The sequence below is a fragment of the Notamacropus eugenii genome, chromosome 6 (assembly GCF_028372415.1).
Source record: "Notamacropus eugenii isolate mMacEug1 chromosome 6, mMacEug1.pri_v2, whole genome shotgun sequence".
Lineage (NCBI taxonomy): Eukaryota > Metazoa > Chordata > Mammalia > Diprotodontia > Macropodidae > Notamacropus > Notamacropus eugenii.
In genome coordinates this window covers 42,739,065-42,761,591 of record NC_092877.1, presented here as the reverse complement: position 1 = coordinate 42,761,591, position 22,527 = coordinate 42,739,065, and the positions used below count along the sequence as shown (strand labels likewise).

Sequence of the window (22,527 nt, the reverse complement as noted above, 5' to 3'; positions counted from 1 at the left end):
TATTTTATTTTGTTCTCAGACATGTATTCTATATACGAACCCAAATGGCCTAATGTTTGTTCCTTAGACTCAGAATTCTATCCACATCTCTTCCTCTCTGCGTAGGACATTTCCATGCTTCTGTCTCATTGCTTCTTCTTAGAACCTCAAACTTCCTTTGTGGTGCAGCTTGTGCATCACCACTTACGAGAAGTCTAGTTTCTAAAACTATCCCTCCTCAACTTATCTTGTATTTAGTTGTTTGTTAAATACTTTATCCCTTTGTCTCCAATATAATGTAAGTTTCCTAAGTTGAAGGTTTTGTTTTGCTTTTCTATTCCCAGTGCCTTGGACAAAGCTCTGTACATAGGTGACAGAGAAAAATATTCATTGAATGTAAGACACCAACTCACTTTTGAAAGCCTTAAGTATCATTTATATTGGTAGCATAATCATGATAAGAAAATAACAGGAATTCTAATAACTCAATGCCACTATTTAAATTTTATAAATTACTTTCCTCCCATAAATTTTAGGGGAAAATATTGTTGTTCTCATTTTACATATGAGGTAATTGAGGATAAGAGAGGTGCAATCACTTACACACAATCAGGGGCGATCAGTAAGACTCAGATGTGGAATTCAAACCCAACTCTCCTAACTTCAAGTTCAATTCTCTCTCCACTACCTCAACGAACAAATACATCAGTGAAATTTCTACAGCTAACTCTAAAGACTGAAAATCAGGAGGAAAGAAGTATATGTAATAAATGTACCTATATATAAAGAGATCTTTACCTGAGGTATTTTTATCTAACCATGTTCAATCATGTACTTACTGTTTGTAGTGATGTTTCAGGATGTATGGTATGACCTACAATAGATGAGATTTTACTTACCAACTTGCTGTAATAGTGTTCCACGCATGCATCTCACTTGTAAATCTTTGACTTTATACGGCCCTACAAGGGATCAGATACATGAAAACTCAAATCAGGAATGAATCCTACTCATTAAAACAAGGTTAGAGAGGGGAGATGAAAGCCCTATGCAAAACTGAAATGAATATAAAGTTGGGCATATCAAGAAGAATAGATAGGGTCCCTTAAATGAGCTACAAATAAAAAATCAGATTGAAGTATTTTTATAACAATGCCAAGAACAGCAGAAGTATGTATTTATACAAGAAGATGACAACTTTATAGACTCCAAGGAAATATATTCATACAGTAAGGAAATATTTAAGTTTGGTTCTGTAGCATTTGGGATTTAGACCCTTGAGCATCTTGCCACCAAATATAGCCAGCATTATCAAAATGCCATTTGAAGTCCACTGGGATTGAGAAAATTACCAAAATGGAGATGGGTTGTTCAAAAAGTTCTCCAAATTCTCAGGGAGATTCTTTTATTTTCCTTTGTCCATATTTATCTAGTATTGCTATCAAATGGAAAAACAAGATTGTATAACAATACAGCCAAATCAGTAAGTGTGACCTGCTATGGAAACTCTCAAAAATTATTCGGGAATCAATATGTGGCAATTGTTATTGTGACATTGTTTACTAGATCAAAATTGGTGCTCATCACATAGCCTGACTCATTTTGGCTCTATTATCATTTAACTTGCTACACTGAAGTTAGCAATTATGTTGTTGACATACTCAAGAAGTTCCAAGAACAACTGAGAAATTCAAAACTAAAATTTTTGAAGTATTACAGAAGGCAGAACTCTGAAAACCTTTTCAGTTACATACTTATCTAATCTTGGAACTTTTTCACATTTGTGTACTCCAATTAATTTTCCACATTCATTTTAATAATCTTTCCAGTTCAATTATTTCTAGCTGATTAATGCCCTTTGAAAATGCACCCCATGTACTCAAGAAACAGTAGGCAATAAATGTAGGAATCTACTGTTTGATAAACCCAAGGACCCCAGCTTCTGGCATAAGAACTCACTGTCCAATAAAAATTGCTGGGAAAACTAGGTAGCAGTATGGCGGAAACTAGACATAGATCAATGTCTGACACCATACATAAGAATAAAGTCCAAATGGGTACATGATCCAGGTGTAAAGAATTATACTATGGACAAATTGGTGGAGAAAGGACTAGTATATTTATCAGATTCATGGAGAAGAAAAGAATTTTTGACTAAAGAAGAGATAGAAATCACTATGAAGTGCAAGACAGATAATTTTGATTACATTAAACTTAACAGTTTTTGCACAACAAAATCCAATGAAGCTAAGATTTGGAGGAATGCAGAAAGCTGGGAAAGAATTTTTGCAGCTAGTGTCTGTGTTAAAGGTCTCATTTGTAAAATATATAGAGAACTGAGTCAAATGTACAAGAGTACAAGTCATTCCCCAATTGATAAGTGGTCAAAGGATATGAACAGGCAGTTTTCAGAGGAAGAAATTAAAAATATCCATAGTCATATGAAAAAATGTTCTAAATCACTATTGATTAGAGAGATGCAAATTGAAACAACTCTCAGGTACCACATCACATCTATCAGATTGGCTAACATGACAGAACATGAAGATCTTAAATGCTGGAGAGGATATTGGAAAGTTGGAACACTAATTCATTATTGGTAGAGATGTGAGCTGATCCAGTCATTCTGGAGATCAATTTGGAACTCTGCCCAAAGAGCTACAAAAATATGCATACCCTTTGACCCAGTAATATTACTTCTAGGACTGTATCCCCAAGAGATCAGAAAAATGGTAAAGGGTCCCACCTGTACAAGAATATTTATAGCAGCACTCTTTGTAGTGGCCAAAAACTGGAAATCAAGGGGATGTATGTCAAGCGAGGAATGGCTTCATAAATTATGGTATATGAATGTAAGGGAATACTGTTGTGCTACCAGAAGACTTCAGAGAGGCCTGGAAAAACATAGGATCTGATGCTGAGTGAAAGGAGCAGAACCAGGAGAACACTGTGCACAGCAACAACCATAGTGTGTGAGAGTTTTTTCTGGTAGACTTGGAATTTCATTGCAAAGCAAGGACTTAAAAAAATTCCCAATGGTCTTTTAAGGCAAAATGCCTTCCACACCCAGAGAAAGAACTATGGAATTCAATCACAGAATGTAGCAAATCATTTTCTTTTGTATTATGCTTTGGTTTGTTATATGATTTCTTCCATTTCATTTTAATTTATCTACACAGCATGACTATAGTGCAAATGTATTTAATAGGAATGTATGTGTAGAATCTATATAAAATTGTATGTGGTCTTGGGGAGGGAAGGGAAAAAATCTGAATTATATGGTAGTGATTGTAGAACACTGAAATTAAATAAAATTAGTAATATTAAAAAAAGAAAGTGCACCCCAGTTCTAATTTCAGAGAAAATTAAAGAGGATTCTATGTATCAGGTGGATATCAGAATGATTTATAGAATATTTCTTCTTGCTCTAAATTTCTTCAAAGTATTTTCATTACATGTCACCACACTATTCAGGAAGCAGTCTCTTCAGTACGGGGGATTGTATCCTCACTCCACTAAATATATTACAATCCAGAAACTCCATGCATCTTTTAACTCTTACTCCCTTTCATGGTCCCCTGCCATTATCACTCCCAAATCTGAAAGGAGCAAATAGAAGTCAGACATACTTTGCATTTGCAGCAGCCACTCTACCTAAGGTTAATCACTTCGGCTTTATCCACCTACTAAAGAGGGACTGTGATTTAAGGACTGGATACTCTTCTCTTTTCCCTTTCTTCTTCCCCTAGGAGAATTTTGTGAGAAGCAGGATGTGCATAGGTGAGAGGAGGAACTTGGACACAGTGGATAAGAGCTTCAAGAGAGACTGGAGCAGGTCTTGTAGTTATTGGGGCAGCATTTGAAGAGCATTTAGTGTTCCATCCATTTTGGTCAAGGGAGCACGTGAGAATCCTGGCTGCAAACACCACTTCCCTTCCACACAGCACAATTGATGTCAGGGATTAATTAGTCAGTTCTTCATTTGTCCTTCCCAGTTTAAGAAAGACTACGAAGAAGTTTCTTTGTGCTATCTAGTTTATTTATATTTCTGTTGAATTAGCATTGCAACATGGCATCAGCTAAAAGTATGGTGATCACAGCAATTTCTGATTCATTGATATCTCATTATTGAGAATGGGATGCAATAGAGAGGAGCAGTTAATGTTAAAGAAAATATAAACTGTTGGAAAATGGCAGAATCTTCCTGCCTGGGAACTCTGAGCTTAATTAAAAGGCTCATGTTGATTCTTATTCTGTAAGTTGCCAAAGTGGGGTAAAAGTTTTATCCCTAGACAAACATTTACTCAACAATAATTTCTGTCTGGTGAAGGATTTGAGAAGCCTACACAGTCCGGCACATGGCCTTCTCCATTCTGCTCGTGCTTAAAAAGAGCCTTCTAAACTCATGGAGTCAAGAATGGGATCTAAAGAGAAAATCCCTTTTGGTTGTAGGAGGAAGAAAGTAGCTGAAAAAGACTGGCAGTGTCCACATTAGAAAAGTGAGGGCCAAATAGTGACAGATTAAGAATCAGAACATGGAGTGTCATGTGAGGATAAAGGCAAAAAGTCCAGTGCAACTTAATTGTACACTGCATGAATGGAAGGAAAGTGTAAGACTGAAAGAGAGGAAATAGCCAGGTTGTGGAGATTTCTATATGTTTAATGATTCTTTATTGATATCTTCTATTTTCACATGATCTAAGTTTCTTCTGGCATCTCTCCTCCATCCCTCACCAAGATTTAATCATGTATTAAAAAAAGAATATATTTTTACAGGTATATTATGCCACATAGGCAGTACTTGATAAAAGGAAATTTTCCAAATATACCTAAATATTTCTAGCACCATTTTTGTGGTAGTAAAGAACTGGAAACAAAGTAGGGAAAGGCATCATTATTTTTCTCTTATACTAATAATCAATTATTAAGTTAAGATGACGGTTTTCTCTTTTCATTTCCTCTTTCAGAAACCAACACCCTCAGGTCATTCAGCCGTATCTGAAGAACTTTGCTGAAAGGTGAGATTGCCAGAATGCTCAGGGTACATGCTTTTTGATCTTGTGTGGACTCCCACCCAAATAGAAAACCTCAAAAACACAAGCCAGTTTTGGTGAGAACTTGCCCTTAGGAAATATGCCTCTGTCCTGGAAATCTTTCATTAGAATTTAGAGTGAGAGAGCTTAAGGAGGGGAAAACCAGTCAGAGTTGTCTGGGTAGAGATGGATACTTTTATCCAGATTCCTGGAGGTGGCTGAGTCTATCAGGTCACATTCTCAACAGGAGGAGGTGAAGACTTTTTCCCTAACTTTTCATTAATATGTCTACTTTCTAATTGAATGTTAGCCAATCAGAGTTAATGTCCACCCTCAGGTACATACCCCTTTTTGAAGGTTTTTTTTAAGCATTCAGGGTTTTCCAGGGTCCACTTTTAGTTTCCAAGAGTGTCACTGACCTCATTTTCTTAATTATTTACTAGCCACAATAAATTAAGTTATTATCAAATTCCAAAAAACTATGTCTCTTGGACTTTTTCTTTATCACAGCAGATGATCAGTGACTGAGGAATGGAAAATAAATTGTTGCACATGAACATAATGGAATATGACTATGCTGTAAAAAACAACAAATATAATGAATACAGTAACAGAGAAATTATTTACCTGATCTGTTAGAGAGTCATGATGGCAGAACTAAGAACACAACACACACAATGAAAAAAAAAAACAATGTAAGTGGAAAGACCAAACCCCATCAATCATAGAAAATGAGTGCTGGAAGATTCAAAAAAAAATCATCATGGACCCAAAGAAGAACAATAATACACATAACCTTGGCAGAGGTGGAAGTTCCATGTTTATGGAACATTGCGTGTATTTTCAGATCTTTGTAATCAACATTTAAATGCACAAATTTAACCCATCAAAATAAAAATATATTTTTTCTAAAGCTGAGTTCTTGGTGTCACTTAATCCTAACCATTATATTAGTAGAATATTAAGTCCTTAAAGGAAGGGAATGTTTCACTCTAGCCTTGCAACCCTGAAACATATCACAGTGGCTGGGGCATAGTATATGTTGAATAAATACTTGTTGTATTGAGTTAAATTCATGAAAAAGGCTGTTTCCTGCTCAAAAGTTTTCTCAGTGCCCCTTTTACTTCATTATTCCTTAGACTGTAGATCAAGGGGTTCAACATGGGGACCACTACAATGTAGAAAACAGACACCACTTTATTCTGTTATGTTGAGTAGCTGGACTTAGGCATTACATAAATGAATGTAATGGTGCCATAGAAGAGAGTGACTGCTGTGAGGTGGGAGGTACAAGTTGAGAAAGCTTTGGATCTTCCCTCAGGGGACCTTATCTTCAGGACAGAGAAGAGGATATAGACATAAGAGATTGTAATTATTAACACTGTGATTATAATTATTGATCCAGAAGAGGCAGCAGGAAGAATTTCAGCAAGATCATCTTGGTAATTAGAAAGTTTCAAAAGTGGTGAATAATCACAGAAAAAGTGATTGATCTTATTGGGTCCACAGAAGGATCTATTCAATAAGCAACCAGTAACAATCCAAGCATTTAAACAACCACCCAGGTAGGATGTAAAGAGTAATGGAGTGCAGACCCTAGGAGACATGTTGGTGGAGTAGAGTAGGGGGTTACAGATGGCCACATACCGATCATAGGCCATCACAGCCAGTAGGAAGCACTCAGTGGTCCCAAAGATAGCTCCAAAAAGCAACTGGGACACACAGCCTCCAAGAGGGATTATGGTTTTGTCCACAAGGAAGTTCTGGAGCATAACAGGTGTGACAGAGGAGGAATAGCCAATATCCACAAATGCCAAGTGGCTGAGGAAAAGATACATTGGGGTGTGAAGTTGGGAGCTACTTCTGATCAATGTGATTATGCTAAGGTTACCAACTACAGTGACAGCATAGACACCTAGAAATATCACAAAAAGGATGACACGAAGGTTTGGATCATCTGTTAACCCCAAAATTATGAATTCTTTCACAACAGTACAGTTCTTGTCAGACATCTGTGTTGGAAGGGGAATCTATTAGACAGAAGAAAAGGAAATTAAAATAGGATACAAGATAAAGTTTTGGATATGCCTGTTGATGTACTCAAGAAATATTCACTGGCCACTTCTCACATGCTCATCCTTTGATCATACTCATATAGTTTGCTCATATGTATCATGGCAGTTTGCCCATAAGCAAACAGAGATAAATATATATGGTGCCTCCAATATTTTCCCGAGACTATCCATACCGTATGATTGGGCAATTATGCCATTCTTGAATGTGGAAAAGACTGTAAGAATCAAGAGGACTGTTTAATCCCATCATTAGATCCGTTCTTAACTATATGCAGAGACTATATCCAAATGTCTAAATGCTGTTATGCCATCTAAACACCTGCTGCTAATCTCTTCCAAAGAAAAAGAGTCTGCTCTATGTTACTTTACTTCTCACAGAACCATTTTCTACATCTGAAGATGTTATCTACCTCTTTCTAATTGACTATGAGGAGATTCCTCATTTCCAAGATCACTCTAGTTTTCCCAAATCACAAGAGAAGGGTAGTGGAGAATCTCATTTCTGAGTCTTCTCATTGTATTTTGCTCCTAAAACTTGGTGTTTCTGCACAGAGGAATCATTAAGATAGATATTGCTAGTCTGAAAAACTGTGAGAAATTTCCGATGGAAATGCTGCTGCTTCTAGGTAAAAACAATGGAAAACACTTGCTAAACCAGCTATTTATCTATTACATCATTCAATTGCAAAATAGTTGAGCAAATTGTGATATAGGATAGTACTGGCAATTTCATGTGCTATAAGAAGTGATGAATAACACTACTTTAGAGTAATGTGGAAACACCATCATTAACTGATGCAGAATAAACTCAACAGATATAGAATAACAATTTTTTTGATGACCATAATATTCATCAAAGGAAAACTACTTTGAAAGATCTTAGAGCTTGAGTAACAAATCATGCCATCATAAGACAGATGAGGAAATTATCTACCACTTTTTGGCAGAAAAGTGGTAGGCTAGGTGCACAGAATGAGGCATGATTTCTTAGACATGATGAATTTGTCGATTTGGTTTCTTTGACCATATATAACTCTTACAAGGAGCACTTCCACTGTGAGTGGCAAGACAAGTAACTGACTAGGTAAAGAGAGACATGACTGGATAAAAGGAACAAGAAAACCATTTTCAAAATGCACAAGAGAAAAAAGGAATTACAACTTAACATCTACACACAGCCAAGTATGTATGTTACATTTCTTTTAAAGACCAAACTATCTTCAAAAGTTTGCATTTGCGAATGCTTGTTAAATTCCAAATGCAAGAAATTGTCTTAAATATTACTTTGCCCTGAAATGTTCTTATTATTCCCAATTCTAAACTCATTTTTCTTCTCTTCTCAGTCCAGCAAAAATGAAATAAAATATTGAAATAATATTTCTCTCAGAGGAGACTCTGACTATAATATTCAATTATGGCTCTATGCTTCCACTTTCTTTGTGACCACAGGAAAAAAGAATGCCTTAAGCAAGTAAAAATTTGTCGAGTGATGAGGCAATTTTTCAACACCTTCTGCTTCAAACTTCCCTCTCAAGAGAAGAATTTGCAATCTACTTTCATGACAAAAGAAAGGCTGTCCCTGTGGGATCCTTTCCTATCCTCTTCTGTAATTCAATATTCCTCAATATCATCCCGTAGTGTCTTTGCAACAATCTCTGAAAGAGAAGTATTTTCTCCAGCATCAATTCCTCTACTTGTTTTATTGATCCCATCCTTCCTACTTCTACCTTAAACTTTCCCCATTGAAAACTCCCCAGTAATCTTTAGTTTTTTCTCTATAGGCTTCTTCCTTTCTTCCTATAAATGTACTCAGACTTGTCCAGTCCTTTAGAATCTTTCATTCAGCCATGACATTCTTTTCATTTATCATACTACATCTCCTCTCTTTCCTTATCAACACTCAGGGGGAAAATATCTACCTTTAGGAGTTGACTTCTTCTCCTCCTACTTATTTGTTAAAACATTTTAGTCTAGTTTCTGACCTCATCACTTCACTACAACTATTCTCTGCAAAGTTACCAATAATTTCTAAATTGTAATGTTTTTGGAATAATTTAAATTCATAGTTGGTAGAGATTGTTACAGACTTTGTATTTGTATCATTAGCACTTAGAAATGTGACCGAAGAATAGTAGGTGCTTATTAAATATATGCTGATAGATTGATTCTTAGCCTCTTTCCAGCATGTGACACTGTGGACCACTTACTCTTATTGGATAATTTTTCCTCATGAGTTTTTTGACACTGTCCCTCCTGGTACTAGTATTCCTCCTACCTGTCTGAACTTTCCTTGTCAGTCTCCTTTGGCAGATTATTGTCCTTGTCCTGTCTCCCAAGCATAAATGTGCCCCCAACTTATGTCCTAGAGTCCAAGGGGAACTTGCGGCCTCAAGGACACATGTAACCCTCAAGATCCTTAGGTATGGCCCTTTGACTGAATTCAAACTTCATAGTAAAAATCACCTTAATAAAAGGATTTATTTTGTAAAACCTTGACTCAGTCAAAAGGCTGCACCCAAGGACCTAGAAGCCTACAGGTGGCCTCAAGGTTACAAGTTCCTCACCCCCTGTCCTGGAACCTCACTTCTTTTTCTGTACTTTCTCCATGAACTCATTAGTTTCCACTGTCATTAACCTCTCCATTCAAATGAAACCTAAGTCAGTAAATCCAGTGCTGAACTCCAATCCACCCATCTCCAATAGTTGAACATGTATTCCTAGATGTCCCTAAAGCATTTCAAACTCATCAAGTTCAGAAGAGAAAACATCTTATCTCCAACCTTAAAACTAAAACCACTTACCTCCATAATTTCTTATTTCTGTTGAAGGTCATATCTTCCCTCCAAGAAGTCTAGTTTGCAGTCCCAAAATCAATCTCTATTTTTCTCTTTATCTTCTATTTCCTAACCAGTCAGCTGCCAAGTCTTACCACTTCTTCATCTACAATATATGTCTCGTAACCTCTCATATCCACTTAAATAGCCATCATCTAACTCACGTGTGCATCTCCTCTTACTTGGATTATTACTAAGTCTCTTAATTAGAAGTCCAGTCTCTCCTTTCTCTAAACTGTCCTCTAAAAACCTACAAAAAAGCATCTCCCTAAAGCACATGCCTAACCATGTCACTTGCTCACTCAAGCCTCGAACAGATCCCTTAATGCCTTGAAGACAAAATAACAATTCTTCACCCAGATATTTAAAGTCATGCACAATCTAAATTATTTTTCTCTCAGACATGTAGTATATATTCCAACCCCACTGGCCTTATTCTTGTTCCCTAGTCTCAGAATTTTATCCCCATCTCTGCCTCTCTGCACAGGTCATTCTCCACGCTCCAAATGCCCTACCTCATCTCTGCTTCTTAGAATTTCAACTTTCGGGGGGTGGAGCCAAGATGGCGGAGTAGAAAGACGCACATACACATAGCTCCGAACCCACAACCCAGAGAACGGCTAGACGGGACCAACTCACGGTGAATTCTGCACCCAGAGGCCACCGAATATTGGAGAGAGGGAGATTTCTGTTCCGGAGAAACCTGCAAACCTCTCGTGGGGGGTCCTTCGTGCTGCAGACTGGGCTCCGGAACCGGGAGCAGAGGGCAGCCCTGCAGCAGCCATGACACCGTGAGGAAAAGATCCGAGCGGGCTACGGGGACAGGATCTCCAGTGGCCACGCGGGTCCCTCCACGCACAGAGGGACCTGCAAACCTCTCGCAAAAGGTCCGTCGCGCGGCAGACGCGGAGCCCAGCCCAGACCTGCGGTGGCCGCGGCTCCGAGAGGTACAGATCTGAGAAGCCTTCAGGGACGAGATCTCCAGCGGTGGCACAAGCCCCTCCACCCACAGGTGACGGGGGTTGGTGAGAGAGTCTCTTTGGTGGGTCGAGAGGGGAGTGGGGTGCCCCCATGGCTCGGGCCCCCCCCCCGGGAGATAGAAGCTGAGAGGCAGCTGCAGACAGGGGCTCGCCAAGCGGGCGGGAGACTGGATCCATTGTGGAAGGTCTGTACATAAACCCCCTGAGGGAACTGAGCCTGAGAGGCGGCCCTGCCCTGACCTGACCATCTGAACTTAATTCTCACACTGAATAGCAGCCCTGCCCCTGCCAAAGCCCTAAGGCGGGGAGCAGCATTTGAATCTCAGTCCCCAAATGCTGGCTGGGAGGACCAGGAGGCGAGGTGAGTGTGAGGAGAATATTCAGAGGTCAAGTCACTGGCTGGGGAGAATGCCCAGAAAAGGGAAAAGAAATAAAACTATTGAAGGCTACTTTCTTGGAGGACAGACATTTCCTCCCTTCCTTTCTGATGAGGAAGAACAATGCTTACCATCAGGCAAAGACACAGAAATCAAGGCTTCTGTGTCCCAGCCCACCCAATGGGCTCAGGCCATGGAAGAGCTCAAAAAGAATTTTGAAAATCAAGTTAGAGAGGTGGAGGAAAAACTGGGAAGAGAAATGAGAGGGATGAAAGAAAAGCATGAAAAGCAGATCAGCTCCCTGCTAAAGGAGAACCAAAAAAATGTTGAAGAAATTAACACCTTGAAAACTAGCCTAACTCAATTGGCAAAAGAGGTTCAAAAAGCCAATGAGGAGAAGAATGCCTTCAAAAGCAGAATTAGCCAAATGGAAAAGGAGATTCAAAAGCTCGCTGAAGAAAATAGTTCTTTCAAAACTAGAATGGCACAGATGGACGCTAAGGACTTTGTGAGAAAGACAGATATCACAGAACATAGCGAGAAGATTGTAAAAATGGAAGATAATGTGAAATATCTTATTGGAAAAACAACTGACCTGGAAAATAGATTCAGGAGAGACAATGTAAAAATTTTGGGACTACCTGAAAACCATGATCAAAAGAAGAGCCTAGACATCATCTTCCATGAAATTATCAAGGAAAACTGCCCTGAGATTCTAGAACCAGAGGGCAAAATAAATATTCAAGTAATCCACAGAACACCGCATGAAAGAGACCCAAAAAGAGAAACTCCTAGGAACATTGTGGCCAAATTCCAGAATTCCCAGGTGAAAGAGAAAATATTGCAAGCAGCTAGAAAGAAACAATTCAAGCATTGTGGAAATACAATCAGGATAACACAAGATCTAGCACCCTCTACATTAAGGGACCGAAGGGAATGGAATAGGATATTCCAGAAGTCAAAGGAACTAGGACTAAAACCAAGAATCACCTACCCAGAAAAACTGAGTATAATACTTCAGGAGAAAAAATGGTCTTTCAATGAAATAGAGGATTTTTAAATTTTCTTGATGAAAAGACCAGAGCTGGAAAGAAAATTTGACTTTCTAACACAAGAATGAAGAGAACCATGAAAAGGTGAACAGCAAAGAGAAGTCATAAGGGACTTACTAAAGTTGAACTGTTTACATTCCTACATGGAAAGACAATATTTGTAACTCTTGAAACATTTCAGTATCTGGGTACTGGGTGGGAGTACACACACACACATGCTCACACGCACACATACATAGAGACAGAGTGCACAGAGTGAATTGAAGAGGATAGGATCATATCTTTAAAAAACTGAAATCAAGCAGTGAGAGAGAAATATTGGGAGGAGAAAGGGAGATATTGAATGGGGCAAATTATCTCTCATAAAAGAGGCAAGCAAAAGACTTATTAGTGGAGGGATAAAGAGGGGAGGCAAGAGAAAAACATGAGGTCTACTCTCATCACATTCCACTAAAGGAAAGAATAAAATGCACACTCATTTTGATAGGAAAACCTATCTCACAATACAGCAGAGTGGGGAACAAGGGCACAAGCAGGGTGGGGGGGAGGATACAGGGGAGGGCATGGGGCGGAGAATGCAATCCGAGGTCGACACTCATGGGGAGGGAAAGGGTCATAAAAGAATAGAAGTAATGGGGGACAGGATAGGATGGAGGGAAATATAGTTAGTCCTATAGAACACAACTAGTATGGAAATCATTTGCAAAACTACACAGATTTGGCCTATATTGAATTGCTTGTCTTTCAAAGGGAAGGGGTGGAGAGGGAGGGAGCTAAAGAAGTTGGAACTCAAAGTGTTAGGATCAACTGTAATGTTCTTACCACTAGGAAATAAGAAATACAGGTTAAGGGGTAAAGAAAGCTATCTGGCCCTACAGGACAAAAGAGAAGACGGAGACAAGGACAGAGAGGGAGGATAGAAGAGAGAGCAGAGTGGTCACAGGGGCAATTAGAATGCTTGGGTTTGGGGGGGAGAGGGGATAAAAGGGGAGAAAATTTGTAACCCAAAATTTTGTGAAAATAAATGTTAAAAGTTAAATAAAAAAAAAAAGAATTTCAACTTTCCTTTGTGGTTGGAACCACATTTTGCAAATGGGTCACTACTTACAGAAAGTTTAGTTTCTAAAACTCGTTCCTCACCACATCTTAGATTTACTCATTTTGGTGAATATTTTAGCCTTTTTTCTCCAATAGAATATAAGCTCCCTGAGTTTAAGGATTGTTTTGCATTTTTTCCCTTTCTATTCCCAGTGCCTTGCACGAAGCTCTGTGCAGAGAAAAATATTCACTGAACAGAAGACCTCCACTCACTTTTGAAAACATTAAGTCTCCTCCATATTGGTAACATAGTCATAATAAGCAGATAACAGGAATTCTAAAAACTCAATAGCAAAATTTAAATTTCACAAATTACTTTTCTCCCACAATTTTTTGGGGGAAAATTTTGTTATTCTCATTTTATAGATAAGGTAACTGAAGATCACAGAGTTGCAATCACTTACCCACAATCAGAGGCAGAGCCAATAAGACTCAAACATGAGTTTCAAACCCAGTTCTCCTCACTTCAAATTCAATTCTCTTTCCATTACATCAACCAACAAATACATCTGTGAAATTCCTACAGCTACCTCAGTCAGAGAAGCAGGGGGAAAGTAATACATGAAACAAATGTACCTAGATATACACAGAAATCTTTCCCTAAGGTGTTCTTACCTAACCATGTTTGATCATATACTTACTATTTGTAGTGATGTTTCAGGATATATGATATGACCTGTGGTAGATCAGAATTTACTTACTAACATGTTGTAATAATGTTCCATGCACACTTCACTTGAAAATTTTTGACATTATATAGTTCTGCAAGGGACCAGATATATTCCAAATCAGAAATGAAGTTTACTCATTAGTTTAGGGAGATAGGAAAGATTGAAGCACTATGCAAAATTGAAATCAATACAAAATTTGGCATATCAAGAGAAATAGACACACACACTCACACACACACAGAACTCAACTACAAATCAAAAATCAGACCTATGTATTTTTACAGCAAGGCCAAGAACAACAGTGGCACCTTTAGATACATGAAGATGATAAATTTAGACTCTAAGGAACTATCTTGGCACAGTGAGGAGATATTTATGTTCTGTTTTGTAGCATTTGGGACTTAAACCCTTGAGCAACCTGCCACAAAATATAGTTAATATCATCAAAATTCCATTTGAATTCCAATGGGATTAAGAAAATTACTACCACAGAGCTGGGTTGTTTCAGAAGCTCTCTAAATTCCCAGGGGCCTTCATAAAGTTTTTCTTTATCTCTGTTTATCTAAGATTTTTTAAAAATGGAAAAAGAAGATCAGAGAGCAATACTGCCAAACTACTAAGTATGATCTGCTATGGAAACTCTCAAAAATTCCTCTGGGATCACTGTGTGGCAACTGTCATTGTGACAATGTTCACTAGATGAAAATTGTTCCTCATCACACCACCTGACTCATCTTGGTTCAATTATCACTTAACTTTGTGCAATATAGGCTATACTTAAGAAATTTTAAGAGCATCTGAGAAACCCAAAACTATGTTTTAAAAAGTATTACAGAACTCTGAAAATGCTTTCAATTATAAAAATGATCATCTGAGCTTGTTGCTTTCTCAAAATTTTTTACCCTACTTTTTGCTCTAACTTTCCACTTTAATAACTTTTCCAGTTCAATTTTTTCTAGCCCTTCAACGTCCTTTGAAAATTCAGCCCAGTTCTAATTCCATGACTAATCAAAGCGGCTTCTCTTTACCATGTGGATATCAGAACTATTTATAGAACATCTCTGCTTGCTCTAAATTTCTTCAAGGTATTTTCATTACATATCAGCATGGCATTCAGAAAGTAGCCTTATCAATATGACTGATTGTATCCTCACAATCTTTTTGCAATCTATAAACATATTTTGCAATCTATAAACTCAAGATGTCTTGTGACCCTTTGCTCCCTTTCATATTCCTCTGCCATCATCACTGAAGAATCAGAAAGAATCAAATAGAACTCAGACATATTTTGTATTTGCAGCACACAGCATGCCAAAGGAACATCATAAGCAGAATATGCACAGGTGGCCACAGTGTATAAGGGTTTCAAGAGAGACTGGAACAGGTCTGGTGGTCAATGGGGCAGTATTTGAACATCAGCTAGTGTTTCATCCATTTTGGTCAAGGGAGCAGCCTGAGAATCCTGGCTGGGAACACCAGTCGTTGTTTCCCTTCCACACAGAACAATTGATATCAGGGATTAGTCAGTTCTTCACTTGTCTCTCTCAGTTTAAGAAAGCCTAGAGTTGCTGAAAAGTTTCTTTCTTTAATCTGGTTTATATTTCTGTTGAATTGGTATTACAATATGGCATCAGATAAAAGTATGGTTGATCACAGCAATTTCTGGTTCATAGATATCTCATTACTGGGAATGGAATGCAGTAGAGAGGGGCAGCAGCAAGACACATGCAAAAAAAAAATTAATGAAAATATAGACTGTTGGAAAATAGCAGGTTCTTCCTACCTGGGAACTCTGAGCTGAATTAAAAGGTTTATGTTGATTTTTATTCTATAACTTGCCAATGTAGATTAAAGCATGAATCCAGTTTTATTCTTAGACAAACATGAGCCCAACAATAATTTCTGTCTGATGAAGGATTTGACAAGGTTACACAGTAGGACACATGGCCTTCTTCATTCTGCTCATGCTTAATAAGAGCCTTCTAAATCATGGATCCAAGTAAGGGGACTAATGGGAAAGTCTTTGGTGGTAGGGGAGAGAAATATCTGGAAGGACTGTCAAGGTCCACATTAGAAAGGGATAGATTAAAAATTAGAAAATGGAGTGTCATCTGTGGGAAAGGCAAGTAGTCCAGTGTAGCAACACTGCCTGGATGGAAGTAAAGTATAAGACTGAAAAAATTCCCCAAAAAACAGGCTGATTGTGGAGATTTTATTTTTTTAAATGATTTTTTATTGATACTTTTTGTTTTTACATGATTTAAATTTCTTCTAGTATCTCTCTTTTCACTCCTCACAAAGAGCTATCATGTGGAATAAAGAATACATTTTTACAGGTATATTATGCCACAAAGGTAATCATTGATAAAAGGAAATACCAGCATATACCTAAATATTTCTAGCACCACTTTTGTGATAGTAAAGAACTGGAAACAACACAGGGAAAGAAATAATTATATTTTTCTTATATTAATAGCCAAGTGTTACTTAAAATTGAGGTTTTCCCTTTATATTACCTCATTCAGAAACCAAACCTTGTAGTTTATTCAGCCAGTCTCTAAAGAACATTGATAGCAGATGACATTGTCCAAATGCTCAGGGTGCATGATTTTTGATAGATAGAACCCTACCCAAGTAGGACACTTTATAAAAAGAATCCAGTTTAGGTGAGAACTTGTCCTTAGTAAATAAGTGCCTATTTGTAACCTTCTATTAGAATTTAGGGTGAGCCAGCTTATGGATGGGAAAACCAGCCAGAGTAGTCTGAGTAGAGATGAAGTCTTTTCTCCACATAGCTGGAGGTGGCTGAGTCTCATGGTCACATCATATTCTCAGAAGGAGGAGGTGAAGACATTTTGTTCACCTTCTCATTAATATGTCCACTCTCTCATTGAATTTTAGCCTATCAGAGTAAATGTCCACCCTCAGGGACATCCCCTTTTCTGAAGATTTTTTTAAGCATTCAATGTTTTCTAAGGGGCACTCTCAGTTTCCAAGAGTGATACTGACCTCATTTTCTTAACTTTTTGCTAATGATAATCAATTGGTTATTAAATATCCATCTATTGAACATTTATCACAACAGATGTCCAGTGACTGAGGAATGGTTAAACAAATTGTGACACATGAATATAATGGAATGTAACTGTGCTGTTAGGAACAATATAAATGATTGATACAAAACATAAAAATGATTTAAATTATCTATTACAGAGTGATGATATAAGACCCAACAACACAATATATGCAAAGAAAATAACAATGGAAATGTAAAGAACCCCACAAATCACCAGAAAATGAATGTTGGAAGATTTCATACAATTATGGACCCAAAGAAGAGGAATAAGGCACTTCTTATGTACCTGTGCAGAGGTGGGAGATTTTATTATGGAATGTTAAATGTATTTTCAGATCTTTGCAATCAACATTTAAATACACAAATTTGACCCAGTAAAATGAAAGTATACCCCTTCTAAAATCCATTTAATGGTATCATTTAGCCAGCCATTATATCAGTAAAATATTAGATCGTTTTGGGAAAAGACAGTATTATTTTTATTTTTACATTCTCCAAACCTTATGAAGTGCCTCAAACACAGAGTGTGCTAACTCATGAAGAAAGTTGTTTTTTACTTATCAGTTTCTTCAATGCCCCTTTTACTTCATTATTCCTTAGACTGTAGATCAAGGGGTTCATCATGGGGATCATTACAATGTAGAAAACGGACATAACTTTATTCACATCTGTGGAGTAGCTGGACTTTGGCATCACATAAATGAATGTGAGAGTACCATAGAACAGTGTCACTGCTGTGAGGTGGGAGGTGCAAGTTGAGAAAGCTTTGGATCTCCCTTCAGTGGACTTTATCTTCAGGACAGAGAAGAGGATGTAGACATAAGAGATTAGGATAATTAGCACTGTGATCATAATTATGGTCCCAGTAGATGCAGAAGGAAGAACTTCAGCAAGATCATCTTCAGGGTAGGAAAGCTTCAAAAGTGGTGAATAATCACAGAAGAAGTGATTGATCTCATTGGGTCCACAGAAGGACCAATTCAATAAACAATCAGTGAAGATCCAAGCATTTAAACAACTACCCAGGTAAGATGTGATGAGTAACAGACTGCAGACCCTACTAGACATGTTAGTGGAGTAGAGTAGGGGGCTACAGATGGCCACATACCTATCATAGGCCATCACAGCCAACAGGAAGCACTCAGCTGTCCCAAAGGTGGCTCCAGAGAACATCTGAGCCACACAGCCTCCAAGAGGGATGATAGTTTTTTCCACAAGAAAGTTCTTGAGCATTAGAGGTGTAACAGATGAGGAATATGCAGTGTCTACAAAAGCTAAGTGACTAAGGAAAAAGTACATTGGAGTGTGAAGTTGGGAGCTATTTTTGATCAATGTGATTATGCTGAGGTTACCAACTAAGGTGACAGCATAGACACTCAGAAATACCATAAAGAGGATGACACGAAGTGTTGGATCATCTGTTAGCCCCAAAAGAATGAATTTAGTCACAGCAGTGCAGTTATTGCCAGACATCTATCTTGGAAAGAATACCTATTAGACAGAAGAAAGGGAGATAAGAATGGAACACAGAAGTAAGATTTGGATATGTCCATTGATGTATTCAGGATACATTCAGTGACACCTCCTACATGCCATTTCTTCCTGTCTCCCATTCTTGGATCCTATGTATTATGGCAATGTACCAAAATCAAAGCATAGATGAACAAATTTCTTTCCTCCAAATTTTCGCCATGGACAAACCATACTGTATGATTTGGGAATTTATCATTGTTACAAGGTGAAAAATTCTTTAAGATTGAAGAAGACAATTGAATTCCCAGATCTGGAACCTTTCTTAACCACATGTAGAGACTATATCCAAATGTGTAAATGCTATTCTGCCAACTAACCATCATTGTCAATCCATTTCAAAGAAATAGAGACTTCTTTGTGATTTCTTAACTCTCATAGGACCACTTTCCACATACAACAATGTAATCTACCTCATGCTAATTAACTGCAAGGAAAGTCTTTGTTTTCAATATGACCTTTGTGCTCCAAAATTACAATAGAGAAGGAATGGAGAATCTTGTTTCTAAGTATTCCTATTTTTTTTTTTTTGCTTCTAGAACTTGAATAACTATGAAGGGCTAACATTAGGTTAAATATTACCAGCCTGAAGGACTACAGGAAATTTCCCATGGGAACTTCCACAATTTCTAGATAAAATTATGGGAATCACTTTTTCCACTTGCTGTAACCATATCTTTATCTACTTATTGCTTCCTTCAACTGCAGAATGTTGAACAAATTCTTGTCTGTGAAAGTAGGGGCAAATTATTATACTATAAGAAATGATGAATGACGCTGCTTTGCAGTAGTCCAAAACAAAACACTTTCATTAATTAATGCAGAGTGAACTCAGTAGAACCAAAAGTACAATTTATGTGATGATCACAATAATCAGGAGAAGGGAAACACCTTTGAAAGACCTGTGAACTTGGGCCAAAATCATGACAAATCATGACTTCAAAAGACTGATGAAGAAATACTACCTATCACTTCGTGACTGAGGGTTGATGGACTTGAGAAGATTAAGATTCATCCTCTATCATTTATGTATTGATCCTATTTACAATTAATTGATTTTGCCTTGTAACTGTTTTTGTCCTATAATTACTTCAGTCATGGTTCTTTGTCTCTGAAATTATTTCAGAATTCACCTAGCCTGTAATGAGTTAATTTTAGAAAGCCAGCTCTCCTACTAATCACCTATATATTTTTGTCTCAAGGAATTTTAACTGCCCTTTGGGAATGTGTGGGAAAGCAAAAGAGCCTGGTCTAATGTCTCTACACCACCAAGCTATACTTCAAGGATACCTGGTTCTGGTCCAAAAGTTTGGGCCACTATTTTGCACCCATACCCAAATAATGAGCATTTCTTATTCTCATAAGAGGAGAGTCATTGCTAGTCCCTTATTACCAAATTTCTAACCAATCATGTTGCTTCCTGTACCTCAGCTCTGTAACCAGCCAGGCCGTCCTTAATCCCATGATGTCATCTACTCTGTCCTGTTCTTTGTTCTGTACTCCCAAAAATCTACAAAAGGAGAACTATCCTCTTGCTCAGGGTCCTTGACATTAGTGAAGGCAATCATGTGCCTTAAATAGTTGTTATCTTGCTCAGAGAGTTTCATCAGTTTGTCTTTTTGTTCAATTTCAAATTCAACAGGCTACAGATATGCAAGAAGACAAGCACTTTCAAATATAGCTGATCTGTTGATTTGTGTTCTTAGACTACACATAATGTATTGCTGTTAAAAACCAAAGAACCTTGATAATATTTACATTTGTTGACCGATTCTTAAGTTTTAAATAAAAGAAAATATCTTAAATATTACTTTTTCCTGAAATTATCTTATTACTCTCAACAGTAAGCACAAATTTTTTCTCTCCTAGGTCCAATAAGAAAAATGTGAAATATTGAGATACTGCTCAGTTGAGAAAATACTTAACTATAAAGATCATTTACAAGTCTATAGTCCAGCTCTTTGTGACAACAAGAAAAAGCAAGAATGTCAAAGCCAAAAAAAAGAAATTGTGGAGTGCTGAGTCAATTTTTTGATACTTTCCATTTCACCATTCCCTCTCAAGGGAAGACTTTGCATCCTGCTTTTGTGACAAAAGAAAGGCTTTCTCTGTGGAATCTCCTTTCTTTCCTGTTTTCCAATTCAATATTCCTCAATATCCCTCTCTTGTCTTTGCAACAATCTCAGGAAAAGTGATAGTCCTTCTTTTCTCCATTGATTCCATCCCGTTGAAAAACATCACTTTAGCCTTATCTATGGGCTTCTTCCCTTTTTCCTACAAATGGGCTCAGATATATCCAATGCTCTGCTTCTACTCACTTTTTAATCCATTATACAATGGTTTCTGACCCTATCACTCCACTGGACCTATTATGTGCAAAGTTACTAATAATTTCTTAATTCCAAAATCATAATATTTTCATTATCTTGATTTAAATTTCAAGAATATAGGGAATTAGGGCTGGGTCTACCTCAAGCAAGTTGAAAGTTCGCCCAGGCAGAATGGTTAAATGAGAATAATTTGTTCCAATGGCTATGTAGGCAGCTGTAGCAAGTGTCATGAGGTGCTTATACCTTGATCAGGCTTGGAAGATGCCAAGGTTATCCACTTAATCCAGTTGTCCTGGATCAACAGTTGCCCTGACTTTTTTCATGCTACTGGCCTTTGATGACTCTGGCTGACAATTTTATGCAGCTCTGTCTCAATTAAATGAAATTCACAAACAAGTCATGATATCATCCTGTGACTTCACTGGTCCTCTGTGAAAATGAATAATGAGCAACATTAGTACCTAGTAAAGTGGCTGAAAAATAACAGATGCTTAATATATATTTGTTCATTGATTGATTCTTGCACGCTACCTAACACAAGTGGAAGACCTACTCTTCATAAATATTTTCTCTTCATGAGTTTTTATGACCCTGGTTCTCTTGGTACTAGTATTCTTCTACCTGTCTAACTTTTCACTTTCAACCTCCTTTGTCAATTCATGAGATCCTCGTTAAGTCTGGTAAATGTAACCTAATCTCTGTCCTAGTCCTTCTCTTTTTCTATACATTCTCAATGAACTCTTTACCTTCCACTGCCATTTTCACATGAATCTCGAATTTATATATCTAGCCCTGAACTCCAATCCACACATCACCAATAGTTGAATATTTTTGTGTAGATGTCCCAAATTCATTTCAAACTCCACAAGTCCAAAAGAGAACTCATCCTCAATTCTTCAACCTAAAACCATTTATTTCCATAATTTCCTATTTCTGTTCAGGCCCCTCCTTCCAGATATCCGGGGTTGCAATCCTGAAATTCTCTCTATTTTCCCTTCCCAAATCAGTTAACTGTCAAATATGGCCACTTCTATATCCACAACATATATTACCTCTCCTCATATTCTGTCACATAGTCAACACCTTAATTCATCTGCTCTCATTTGAATTATTATGAAAGCCTCTTAATTACAAGTCCAGTCCCTTCTTCCTCTAAATAACACTCTTAAAACCTACAGATATGATCTTCCCAAAGTACATAGATAACCATATCAGTTGTCTGCTCAAACCTCAAAAGATCTCTTATTGTCTTGAGGACAAAATAATAATTTTCACCTTGATATTTCAAGTCATGCTCAATCTGAGTACAGCTTCCCTCTTTAGATATATTTCAGTTTACTATCAGGTATATACTCTATATGCCAGCCAGGTTACTGTGTGTCACCTAAAGTCAGAATTCTATCCTTACTTCTGCTCTTCTGCACAGATCATCCTCCATGCTCTGAATGCCCTACCTTATCTCTGCTTCTTAGAACCTCAGACTTCCTTTATG

General features: G+C 37.5%; 1 protein-coding gene and 1 pseudogene across 2 annotated transcripts; both read right to left on the bottom strand.

The window, feature by feature from the left end:
- Positions 1 to 6,085: 6,085 nt before the first annotated feature.
- On the bottom strand, positions 6,086 to 7,024 carry LOC140512858 (olfactory receptor 5p57-like; annotated as a pseudogene).
- A 10,387-nt stretch (positions 7,025 to 17,411) lies between these two features.
- On the bottom strand, positions 17,412 to 18,721 carry LOC140512857 (olfactory receptor 5p57-like). Of its 2 annotated transcripts, XM_072622227.1 has the most exons (2): positions 17,725 to 18,721; positions 17,412 to 17,644 (listed from the first exon to the last, which is right to left on the bottom strand). In XM_072622227.1, exons 1-2 carry the CDS (start codon positions 18,646 to 18,648, stop codon positions 17,612 to 17,614), a joined length of 957 nt encoding a protein of 318 aa, XP_072478328.1. In that variant the 5' UTR covers positions 18,649 to 18,721; the 3' UTR covers positions 17,412 to 17,611. The 2 variants fall into 2 exon arrangements, with proteins under 2 accessions (XP_072478328.1, XP_072478329.1); XM_072622228.1 differs by lacking the exon at positions 17,412 to 17,644 and having other exon boundaries at positions 17,694 to 18,721.
- Positions 18,722 to 22,527: the final 3,806 nt, after the last annotated feature.